The sequence below is a fragment of the Telopea speciosissima genome, chromosome 2 (assembly GCF_018873765.1).
Source record: "Telopea speciosissima isolate NSW1024214 ecotype Mountain lineage chromosome 2, Tspe_v1, whole genome shotgun sequence".
Lineage (NCBI taxonomy): Eukaryota > Viridiplantae > Streptophyta > Magnoliopsida > Proteales > Proteaceae > Telopea > Telopea speciosissima.
The window spans coordinates 64,179,332-64,191,665 of NC_057917.1; the positions used below are offsets into that span (position 1 = coordinate 64,179,332).

A 12,334-nucleotide genomic window follows, 5' to 3' on the forward strand; every position below is an offset into this window, starting at 1 on the left:
ATCGGTAAGTCCCATGTTTTGCCAATTTCTTCTAGCTGGAGAGGCCTCACTGGGAGATTCCTAGCACTCCTCGTGTTGAAGAGGATCCCAATCCAATTACTCGGGGCCTTTTTTTTTGTTTTGTTTTGGGTGGGTGGGTGGGTTGGGGGGTAGAAGGGTAAAATTAGAAATACGTCTGATTTGAAAACAAAACAGTTCACAAGATAATCCAGATGTCACTTATGAAACATAAGGTATCAAAAATGTCATTTTCTTAAACATTGAATATTAAGTGTAATAACCCTTTTTTTTTATTAGGTATAACCCAGGTTTGGTCAACCAAGTTCAGGGGAAATCGGTAGTCAACTTAGGGATTGTGCATTTTTTATCCCTAAAATCATGGCCTAACTTTATGGATCGAGTCTCACTTACTCCCCTCTCAATCTATAATCCTCAATGGCTCACCCTGAATTGAACCGGCCTGGTCCATCTAATTGATACCCTAACTCAATCAAACCATTGCTACGGTTTTTGAAGTGCATAGTAATTGTTCTCAGGGTTAGAGTGGTCATTTCATACTTATGTTGACGAATTCACCGGACGCAATGTGGTTCATGACTGATATGAAACCCTAGCCACCACGATATGGGCATGGGACTTGTTAGTGTACGAAACATAAGGGATAGAGAAATAGAAAGAGAGAGAGACTAGAGAGAGAGTTTCCCGCTTATTTACTCTTCCTTCCTTCTGCGGGTCTCCATAAATTCCTAGTTCTCATATTTCATCCTTTCTTTCCCAGGTTTTTAGAGAGAGAGAGAGAGAGAGAGAGAGAAAGCGAGCGAGCGAGCGTAAGTGTTAGGGTTTTTTTTCTCCGCAATGGAAGAGATTACAGAGGGAGTGAATAACATCAGCATCGTCGATTCGCACAAGAAGAATCGGATTCAGGTCTCCAACACTAAGAAGCCCCTTTTCTTCTATGTTAATCTTGCCAAGGTAAAATATATTTCTAATCTACGTTTTATCTGCTATTGGAAATATTTCTCCTTTTTTAGGGTTTCTATTTGAGATTCAGTTTTTTTTCAGTTAATCCCTGCCCTATCTAAACGCCACCTGAGACTATTTTAACCGTCTTACATTTGGATTCTGTTTTTTACTTCTAGGTTTCTGCGTTTCCTCCCTTTATTCTAAATCGTTAATTTGTTGCTATGTTGGTATTGTTTCTGATTTTATTGTAATAGTGTAATGATATCTGGGGGATGCGGTTTCAAGTTTATTTTCATGCTCTTATTGTCGTCATTATTGTTGTGTTCTTTTTCCTGGTTAAAGGTTTTTTTTTTCCTTAGTATGAAACGTCCTAAATTGTCTTCCTGTTCGTGTCTTTAAAAGAAGATTTTAACTGCATCCTTTGATGTTCTGGTAACCTAATCATTTATTTTCCTTGATTTAAATTTTATATGCAGAGGTACATGCAGCAACATAATGAGGTTGAACTTTCCGCCCTTGGAATGGGTATTGTCCCTTGGATCTGTAGTCCTGTCACATACAATATTTGTTTTATTTGGCTAATGCTTTTTTTTTTGGTAGAACTTTTATTTGGCTAATGCATTGCCTTCTATATTTTTAATTTGTCTATAATTTCTATTCATTTGTACGAATGTACATACAAATGTAGTTTTTGGTTGTATTAATGTGTAACATTGTCTAACTACATGAGATTGATGTTGTGGAGAAATCTTTGCCAAATGATTTGTCTTGGTAACCAGCCCAAAATTTTTTATATGCTTGCTTGTGTGGATGGATTAGAGGGTGGGCTTTGGTGCAACGGTAAGGTTGCTCTATTGTGACCAAGTGGTCATGGCTTTGAGTCTGAAATAGTCTCCATGCGAAAGCAGGGGTAAGGCTGTGTACATTATGACCCTCCCCAGACCTCGCAATGGCGGGAGCCTCGTGCACTAGGTTCACCCCCTTTTTCTTTGTGTTGATGGATTAAGCATGACTTGGAAAGTTATTATTCGTTTTCTTCTATTTTTCACTGTAGGCTTTGTGATGCAGGAGCAATTCCTCGGACCAGCCCAAACCTGTTGGGGGATCTAAATGAAGATGAACCGGGTCCAATTGGGTTATTGGGACCATTAGGATATTTAATATATTTATTTATTTGGATTTTATTACTTGGGTTTATCTTGTAGTTTTCTGATTTAGTTTTAATTGGCTAAATGTTGAAATAGTATGAGTCCAAGTTTTAATTCAGTTTAGGGTTCAAGTTAGAGTCTTGTTTTAGTTTTTGTCAAGGATTGGGATTATTTGGGTTAGCAGTCTCTTATCTCTTTTTTTATCTTTAAATACTCTTTTAATCATTGTTTATTTTTCAGATTTGGAATGAAAAGATTTTGAATAGGTTATGTTACCAGAACGGTATGAACCAGGTTGTGTGACTTCTCTCTCTGGATCCTCTTTTGCCTCACTATCCTTCTCTCTTCTTCTATTCTGAACCGTTCTGCTTATTTTTATCTCTCTTGAGTTTCCCTGCTTGGTGGTATTACTAGATTCAGGAGAAAGTCACGCTGAATCACTAATCCTAGTCAATTGCCACAAGATTCTAGTCATAAGTTTCTTTCTCTTAGGCGAATCAGCTTCCCAAGTTTCAATTCCGAAACCTTCCTCCAACTAGATATTGAAGTTAAGTTTTAGGTTTGAATCTACTGTTACTGCCAGGCCATGCTTCAGAGATTTATTACCTAGTTTCTGGTGGCAGATTTGGGTGCCTGTTGGGTTGGTTAACCGGATAGCGGGTGAGGAATCCTCCCCCGAAATTTGAGTTCGAATCAATCTTGCATGAGGGAGTATTATTGTTCGAACCCATCTTCTCTCCCGCTGGTTCCACCGTCTGCAATTCTATTCCAAGGTTGAAGACAAAGTCCTTCCTCACTATTCTTTTTGGTTTATTTACCTACTTTCCCACATTACCCCTCATTTCTCCCTTTATTCCACTTAGTCTATATTTTACAATCCCTTCCAAGATTATCCCGGGACAATAAATAGTAAATCCTTTTAAGTCCTATTGATTCTTTAGTTACCATAGCCCCTTGAAATTTATGATATATTACGGTTATTACCAGATTGTCACTGGTATTAGATTTGAGTTTTTTGTTAATCGGGTGGGCCCATAAGTGATCCGAACCGGGTTATTGAAACCCCTGATCCACATCACTTTGGGGTGGTGTATAGCTATAAAAACTACTGTACATGTGTGTGCCTCATTGTCTACTAGCTAAGAAATATGTTAATTTTGTTATTTTGCCTTTTCTTCATTACTTCTTCCTTGATTTGCATGTCAGTTTGTGTTGGTTCCATTTGGAATGATTCGTTTGTCTATTGTTTTCAAAATTTTAGTTTGATGGGGGGTATGCAACCTAGGCTCCATAATGTGTGGATAGCACTTTGGTAAAATTGGTGCTGTCCCATATAACATTAATATGTTCTTACAAGTTGTGATTTATGTGTAAGGAAGTTGTGGAAATTGGGGAATGTATTCTGGCAGTGTCAATGTCCAAGTTGAATTACCTGGACCTACTAAAGCATTCTTTTTCTCTTCCATACCTTTCTGCTCAATCTGTGAAATCAGACAAATAATTCCCCTACAAATTTGATGCCTGATTTCACATTTTATCAATTTGAAGAACAAACAGAAATTTATATTACAATTTCTTAACTAACTTGGTGATCAACCATCTGCCTTAGCTTTCTCACAATCAAATCCATTGTAGTGAGAATTGGATGTTCAGTGGATTCCTTTGCAAACTGATAGGGATTCCTGCTTGAACTAGTTTTTTCTGTCATCCAGTGGAATAATTATGCAGAAATTCTTGCATTTTATCAATTAAGTTGGGACACACTGGACAAATTAGAAGGTTGTCTTCATAGAGATGAAGATGGTTCAAGTCAAGTGTGGGCCAAAACTAGTCTATGAACCCTAGCTCCCCAAAAGCAAATCCTATAAAGTAGGATTTTGCTAAAAATCAGTCAGATTTTCATAAATGAAGAAGCTCTAAACATTTTGGTTGATGTTAGTTCTTTGTATGTTTGTGAACCAATTCTGTCCAGGAGATGCAAGATTGTTAGAGAGAGAGAGAGAGGGTTCGTATTTTATGTTTCATCTATTCTCCGTGTGTGTGTGTGCGAGACTATCTGTTTGTTTATTCATTCAAAGCTCTTTAATAAGGTGGCTCACTGGTACAAACTTGCACAAGCCTATCTGTTTGTGTATTCATTCAAAGCTCTTTAATAAGGTGGTTCACCGATACAAACTTTATCTTTCTTCTTTTCATATTATAATGGTCATATCAGCTGGTAGTGCATATATACCTTCTAAACCTTTTTGCTGGCCGTGTTCCTTGTCCATTTCAGTTTTTTCCCTCCTTTCAACATGGCTAAAATTTTCTTTTATTAAACATCCTGTGATGTATTCATTTTGTGGGTTTTGTGTGTGTGTTTGTTTGTGTGCCATCCTGCTTTGTAGAATTCCTGATGCAATCCCGGGTTTTGAAACCCTCCAATGGATCGCTATGGGCCCACAAGAAAATATTTATGTTTAAAGAAGATGATTGCAGTTGTCTTCAACCTTTGATCAAACTAAGGATGGTAGAACAGATGGAGTTCAAAGAAGAGAACTAGTTCCAACGTCATCGAATGAGGTTGAAATTTCATGCTGAGAAATCTCTCTATTCTCTACTGATTACAGGCTGTAGGAGCACTAAACATCAAATTGAAAGAGAGTTGAATCTCTGAAAATAACTCAGGTGATAACCAAAATACAGCGGTAGTTCCAGATCTTTTTTGGACACCCACTTTAGATTTCGATCTGAAACTGGGGTCGATGATAGTTGCAGGTCTTGAAGGGGTTTATGTAGAGCTGTATCAACTGAAGGGTATCAGCAATCAGAACCTACGGTATAGGCCGCCTAGACTAGGACAACCTGCCCACAAATCCCTAAACCAGAATCATGTGTGGGAAGCGAGACAGCAACTCCAATTACCATTGACAGCAGAATTGGGGAACAGTAGTTGCGTATAAGAGCGAACAATAAATAAGAAGAAACAAGGAGTAAGGGGAGAAGAAGAGGAAAGAGAAGAAGGAAATATACAAGGGAGAGAACTAAGAAGACGTACCTACTAGGAGAAACAGATTCAAAGGGAGGATGAAGAGAAAGGCTGATATCACCACGCCACAGTCAGTGAAGGTACCATAAAACTCAAAATTTATTCCAAAACTCAAAAAATCTAAATCGTGCGTTGATTATAAGCTGTTATATAGAACTAAGCAAAAGAAATTCTAATCCTATCCTATAACTGAAAACAAACATTAACTCAAACATTGAAGTCGAATTTGATTCAAACTCCATGACCCTTCTCCTATGACTATCAAAGGGCTGAAAGCAAAGAAAATTACAAAGAAAAATAATTCTTAAATTACCCTACGTGTAACTGCATAACTTCTTGTTTTATATTATAAAATCTATTATTCATCAAAATATTAAAAAAAAGCACATTAGACCTTTTTTCTGTTATTCACTCAAGCTACTTTTAAATTCCTGAGGATGCACATATTTCAGGCTTTGTTATTCATAGAAATTCCATTTAGTTTATGTTTACTTTCCTGCACATGTTTTGATTTCTCTAGGTGGTTGTGTCTCTACTTGATCAAACATGGTACATATTTTGTGACTGAGACAATAAAAAATGGTCATTCTGAGGTGTCTCACGACCATCAGTTTTACCCAAGGCCTAGTCTCATCTATATGTAATTGGTGATTGTGTACTACATTTATCTTGTTGAAATTGTAATATATTCTTGAAATGTTTGTGTCTTTGCACATCTGGGGTTATTTATTGTTGGTTATACCTGTTTGGCTTCATATGCCTAGAAGCATTTAAGGTTTAGGCTTTGTTGTAGCTGCATAGATGATTGCAGTTGTTGACAGTTTTGGATAGACTGCCTCATATTTCAAACTGGTCATTCACCTCCTGGCGGATTGTCAAATTGTTGTATTATACCCTTGGAAGAATCATGTTATTGTCTTTGTTTGGACTGCTAATTGTGTGGTGACAAAATTGAAGTGCCTAAATTGCTTCTCCACACTATAGGCACCATACATATGAGATTGAAATTGCTTTAACCAATAGAGAGAGTACTTTTTTGGGGTCATCTTATAATTTTTTTTTTCTCCCAAAATGAGTCCAGCATTTCATTTTCTCATTTCAATCATGTGCATTATGTTTACGCTTAAGAAGTAAGTATATTGATTACACTACTCCAGCAAAATGTGGATTGCCTTCTCATTTCATAAACGTGTGCTACTAGTTTGTGTTTACATTCTTGTTGGATAAACATTTTATCCTTAGTTTGCAACAGGGACCATTGAGGTTGTTGCAGTTGGGCAATATCTAAGCCATTTATGGTGTAGACTCTCTAGGTGGTGGGTCTCTTCAGGAATATATTGATTGATGGCTAGAATAATGAGTGATATACCACGAGTATAAAATGGAAGTATTTCAGTTTACACAAACTTACATGGTATAGTTTCTGCATTATAATAACTTAAGGAATTATTAGGGATAAGTCTCTTTTGAAGCAACATCTTACATCTTGTTCATATGAAGGACATTGGAAATTTATAGTGGACTTCATTTGATAATGATTCAAGTGTTGCCTGTTGCCCGTGCCTGTGAGAACCATATTTGTTTTTATGTGTAGCATACAAATATTTTGAATATGTGGAAGGTCTATCTTTGAGGTGCTCACTGAAATGGCTGATTTTGTTTTATCTCCAGCTATTGCCACAGTTGTCACCATTGCTGAGATCCTGAAGAACAATGGACTGGCTGTTGAGAAGAGTGAGATTGTTATCCCTGACACTTGACCTTTTTAATTTAAAGCATTAACTGAATATTGAATTTGACTTCTGCAAAATTGAATATACACAGAGATCACAACATCTACTGTTGATATGAAGGACGAATCAAGAGGGCGACCCATCCAGAAAGCAAAGGTAATTTTAGAAAAGCTAGTTACACCATAAAAGAATAATTCAGTGTTTGGTGTGATATGTAGTACCTATCTGTTGGTGTCTGACCTAAGTCATTTAATCTAGATGTAAGAAGAAGGGTGTGGGTGGGGACCGACTCTCCTTCTGCCATGATTTGGGTTTCAGTGTATTGTTTTGTGAAGGCTGTAGGCAGCTACAACCTAATTAACAAACACACCTTCCTCCTTACCCCCACCTTTTTTTCATGATTAATGAGTCAGGGTTCAACCAATATATTTTAATTTTGAATGTCAGCTAAAATCAGACTGTTCTGTTTTAGATTGAGATTATGCTTGGGAAGACAGAGAACTTTGATGAGTTGATGGCCGCTGCAGCAGAGGAAAGGGAGGCTGCAGGAGATGGAGAGGAGCAAAGCTGATTAGAACGGATGTTCGTCAATCATCTATCTAGTTTGTTCTTATTCTGTTGATGAGGATGAATGGCACTTAACCAATCTGTTTTTTCTTGATTGTGCGACATTTGAGTAAGAATGATCACTAGATTGGCATTTAGAAGAGTTTAGTAGCTGTGATATTGTTGTTGCGGTAGTATCTTCTGTAGAAAAAAATACCTCTGCCATTCAAAATTTGATTTTTTGTTGTTTTTTATCTTAAATTCTTTGGTCTATTGTGGACATGTTTGCACATATGTTGTTGCGAGGCCAGTCCCATCAAATAGCAATTTAATCATCCGAACACTTCAGAATTTTCATGTACCAGGTAAAACCTTAATGTCCATTTTAAAAAATTTGATGGGCAAGAGTTCTCTGGGTGTGTGGCTCCTACATGTGGTGGCGGTGGGGGGGGGGAGAATGGAATTTTTATCACCTGCGGTTCTCCTGCCCGGTACGTTTTCCTAGTGCCTCAAATAAAAGGAATTTTTATCTCCTACAATTTTGACACCCTACAATTCCCCTACAATGCCTCACATGGGAGCTGAAATGACCACTTACCCATTGTGTGGACACATTTCCCAAGGCAATGGGTAAGTGGTCATTTCACTCCCATGTGGGGGCATTGTAGGGAATTGGAGGGTGTCAGAATTGTAGGTGATAAAAGGGGGTGGACTCCACCTGGATAGTGTGGTTAGGAGGTGGAATGGTCATTTCAGCCCCCCTTAAGAGGAACTGCACAACTGAACTGGTCAGCGAACCTCAGGGGTCCCCCCCCCCCCCCCAAACCCAGGAGGACAAAGACATGTTTACGATGGATGCTTGGAAGGTGATGGGTTTTCTTCCAATACTGTGGCCTTTACATAGCAGTTAAGTGGTTGGATGACCTATTATCAAGACTTTAAGGCACATTTCTATTGGTCTTGCGACTCTTGCTAGCCTTATCGAAGTAGATTTCAAGAAAGGCGTAAGCAGCTCATACTGAGCAAGATCATGTTGTAATAAGGAAGCAAATCACTTGTCGCAGTTTGTCAGTCTCGCTTGACGGTGAAGTCCTGTGAAGTCCCTATTGTTCATGATAGAGTGACATTGTCAGTTACCGTCGATCTACGTTTGTGTGAATCATTCTATTATCTGCCAGCAGTCCATCCAAATTGTCAAAGTTTCTTTGCTCATTGCAGCCTTTGAAGTAATCTCTCTGTATCTGATTCTGTTGGTTCTTATTCTATGGAATCAATTGAGAGTGGAATTCTCTTTGGCATGTCCGGTTCAATTCCTTGCACTCACGGATTGAACCGGGGCAAAACCTCTCCAAGAATAAAGAATCAAGGAGCATTTTAAGGATGCTCATTGTGATCCAGATTAAAAAGAGGGGAAGGAATCCTAACCGATTTCCTCCCTTGATCCCGATAAAACACCCCCAACCCTCACACTTTCTCCGCCTGCAAGTCACCCCAGCATCCTCTGTGCTCAATCCCTCCTACACTTTCTCCCTGCAACTCACCCTAGCCCTCTCTCTTCTCCATTGTTATGTGCCTAATGAGGCTCGATCTAGAATATGGGGCGCTAGATTGAACCAGCCTAATATGAGATAGACTTAAGGGTTTGATTTAACACGTTCAATTAGCTCTGGAGCTTTTGTCGTATCGATCAAGTACCTAATATCCATCCCTCGCCTTCCACCACTCCTTGCATAGAACCAGCCCCAGACCCGCCACCACCCTTGCGAAGCTCCGCCCATGCCCCTACGTGCTCCGGCCCCCTACTGCTACACATGGCCACTTATGCTGCAACCGCATCCCCAGTACCACCACCATCTTTGCACTTGCATACGCCAACCCTGCTACTCGCTGTTGCAATCGCATACCCCTGCAAATCATGCTTCACCACACCAGCCACCACCCATCCTCTTTACAAGCCCAACCCCACCCATTGCCAAAGCCCAGCAACACTCCCATGTATACCCCCTGCACACCCGCAACACTCCGGTGCAACCCCCAATGCACCCGCCTCTCAAACCCACCCTTCAACACACCTCACCTGAAAATACCCTCGTGCCCACCTGAAATCCCCAATACTCGCCATCGCATTCCACCTGAAACTGTTATGTTCCTAATGAGGCCCGATCTATTATATATGCACTAGATTGGGCAAACCTAGTATGGGATAGGTTAAAGTGCTTGATTTAACGTGTTCCATCAACTCTGGAGCTTTTAGCATATTGGTTTAGTATCTAACAGAAACCCTTTCGATTTCAAGTCTCGAAACACCCCTGTGGTTTTCGCCAACCCTCGTGCCATGCGTTCTGTTCATGCCTGCTGTGGCATTGAGGCAGTAGGCCGGCCTCCTCTTTGCTCCATCCCTCCTGCTCCACCACTCCATGCATAGAGGCAGCCCTTGCAACGACACCTCACCTTGTAGGTCCATGGAGATTTGATGCAGGCCAAGCCCGTCAAATCCATAAAGCTTGGGGCCAAGTCAAGACCAAGAACCAACCATGGCCGATCCTCCAACATGCTCCAAATATCTAGCCCAAGCAAACTTAAACATCTCCTATGTGGGTGGATTTCTTTAATGTTTGCACTTCCCCATGCCTTGCACCTTCTCCCATGTTTTACTTGTGTGGAGCATTTTTCTTCCTTGGAGATTGCATCTAGGCATTGAAGCTTGCAGCAAGTCTTCCTTGGGGATTGCATCAAAGTCTTGGATATTGCATCCAGGCATTAAGGCTTGTAACAAAAAGCCTATTTTTAGTTATATCTTTTATTGCTTAGTTTCTACTTGTTATCATTAGTCCACCACATACCTTGGAGACTACATTTGGGATTTATTTTAACCACTATAATTACTTTGTTCGGGGAATATTAGAGTAATTTTTCATCATGGCAAAGGGCTAGGCAATTTCACTTGTATTACCATTCAAGTATCAATTTTAATCCCAAAGTTGCTCCATTGTTTATTATCTGTGAACCTTGAAGAGTTGCTCCATAGAAACCAAGCTGAGTTTCTCCTTTCTTTGAAGAATTGGGTTTTCATTCAACCTTGAAGAGTTGTATCATTTTCAATTTAGAATAGTTGAAATCATTGCCTCAAATATTCAACCTTGAAGTATTAAAACTTGAAGCCAATTTCATTTCTATCTCTCACATCCTTTTTATCTTTTTATTTTATCATTAAAATCTCAATCTCAGAATTCTTTAACCTTAAATACAAATCCATTTCACTCCATCTTCATTTCTCGCAAATTACTTCATTAAAATCGCAGCAACCAAACCCTTACCAAATTCGGATTTGTATAGGAACAGTCCATTGACGGCCCATTTCAATCCTCTCCCGTGTGTAATTGGAGAAAATCCTATTTTACAAAAGTTATAGCGTCGTATCTTAGTTTCAAAACCAAATTTGAATCACCCCAATACGATATCTGAGGAGAGAGATATACCCGATTTATTGACTGCATATCATTTTGCCAAAAATCTGTGTTATTTTTACCAAGTGCAAGTAATAGTATTCTCCCGATCCGAGTTTAAGCAATCCCGCGAGGGTGATTGCATCAAGACCTGCAAAGTCAGAAATTTAAAAAAAAAATAAAAAATTAATAAATAGAGACTAACCCACCTTGTTTGAGCCCCGTTGCATATTGTTTAACAAAGACCATCCTCTGTCTTACGTAAATGATAACTTCGTTTAAAAATAAAAGTCATGAATGAGTTCATGTTTTGGAATTAAAGTATTGGTACTGAATTGACCAACATATATCGGTATCATTGGAGCTCGATACTGATAAGGCATCGATGAAGATCAACTAGTACGGTAAGAAAATGAAAATTTTTATATGACAAATGTTCCTGTGCCGGGGATGTAAGCTGCGCCAGACACATGAGGTGGGCAAAATAACCACTCCATCCCTCTGAATGGCAGAAGTACCACCCCCATTTGTCTGGGCACAACTTGCGCTGCAATACAGAGAACATCGACCCCTTTTTATATTAATCAAAAAGTGAAATTTTGATCTGAGTCATCACTACATATCAGTGATGGCCGAGACCGAAACCGATACAGGTATCAAAAATAAAATCTTGGGGTAACAAGTGATAACAAAGCACATATTCTCTAACCTCAGGAAAGTATATACTGGAATAAAGTCAATACACAGCTGTATTACTTGAAGACACAGAAGGATATGCTTTTTTTTTCTTCACATAATTAATCAAGTTGCCAAGAGGGAATTGAAAAGAGAAAAAAGGGAACATAGAGAGCACATAAGCTTTGAACTCCAACATCCCAAGCTCTGATTGCTCAGAGAGGGAGTCATCTGCTGCATATAGAACTCAATCAGCACAGTGGATCTACAACAACCTGCTTTATGAGGTAAGAGGTTTTGGAAGATCATATTTCAATTTTGAATGAAGCCTCTAAAGTGTTTATTTGAATACATTCAAAGTCATCCATCCAAGGTGTGATGTGATGCTATGATTGGATTTCTAGAACAGTGAGTTTCATCATTATTAACTCCTGCACCTTATCGGCCAAGGTCTGAAAAAATGCTTCCTAGGTTCAATTGAAAGGTAAGATCCCGTGGATTAAAAGGTTCTTCTGTCTTCACCGTGGATGAAGGAAAACTCGATCCTTGATAATAACTCTTTACCCTAACTTATCATGCGATACCAAAATTAGTAAGGATGGGCTCCCTTGGACACAAATCTCCTGTTTGAGTAATTTTACTGTCATTGCAATATATTTTATTATACATTCCAGCAGCAAGATGCAATGGAATTGAACTCCAATTCTGATGGATTGGTGTGCACTTACCAAGTCACAATCATCAATCAACCATCACTGAGATATATCAGAAATTATTCAGTAGGCAGCATTTGAC

At 39.1% G+C, this 12,334-nt stretch overlaps 1 protein-coding gene across 1 annotated transcript; it reads left to right on the forward strand.

The window, feature by feature from the left end:
• The first annotated feature begins 762 nt into the window (after nucleotides 1–762).
• On the forward strand, nucleotides 763–7,670 carry LOC122653291 (uncharacterized protein At2g34160-like). The gene is made up of 5 exons (XM_043847269.1): nucleotides 763–972; nucleotides 1,440–1,488; nucleotides 6,811–6,873; nucleotides 6,964–7,028; nucleotides 7,345–7,670. Exons 1-5 carry the CDS (start codon nucleotides 856–858, stop codon nucleotides 7,441–7,443), a joined length of 393 nt encoding a protein of 130 aa, XP_043703204.1. The 5' UTR covers nucleotides 763–855; the 3' UTR covers nucleotides 7,444–7,670.
• The last annotated feature ends 4,664 nt before the right edge of the window (nucleotides 7,671–12,334 follow it).

Coding starts and splice junctions, on each gene's coding strand:
- LOC122653291 (XM_043847269.1), top strand. CDS start 856: ATGGAAGAGATTACAGAGGGAGTGAATAACATCAGCATCGTCGATTCG. Junction 1,489..6,810: donor ACTTTCCGCCCTTGGAATGG/GTATTGTCCCTT, acceptor TTTTATCTCCAG/CTATTGCCACAGTTGTCACC. Junction 7,029..7,344: donor GACCCATCCAGAAAGCAAAG/GTAATTTTAGAA, acceptor GTTCTGTTTTAG/ATTGAGATTATGCTTGGGAA.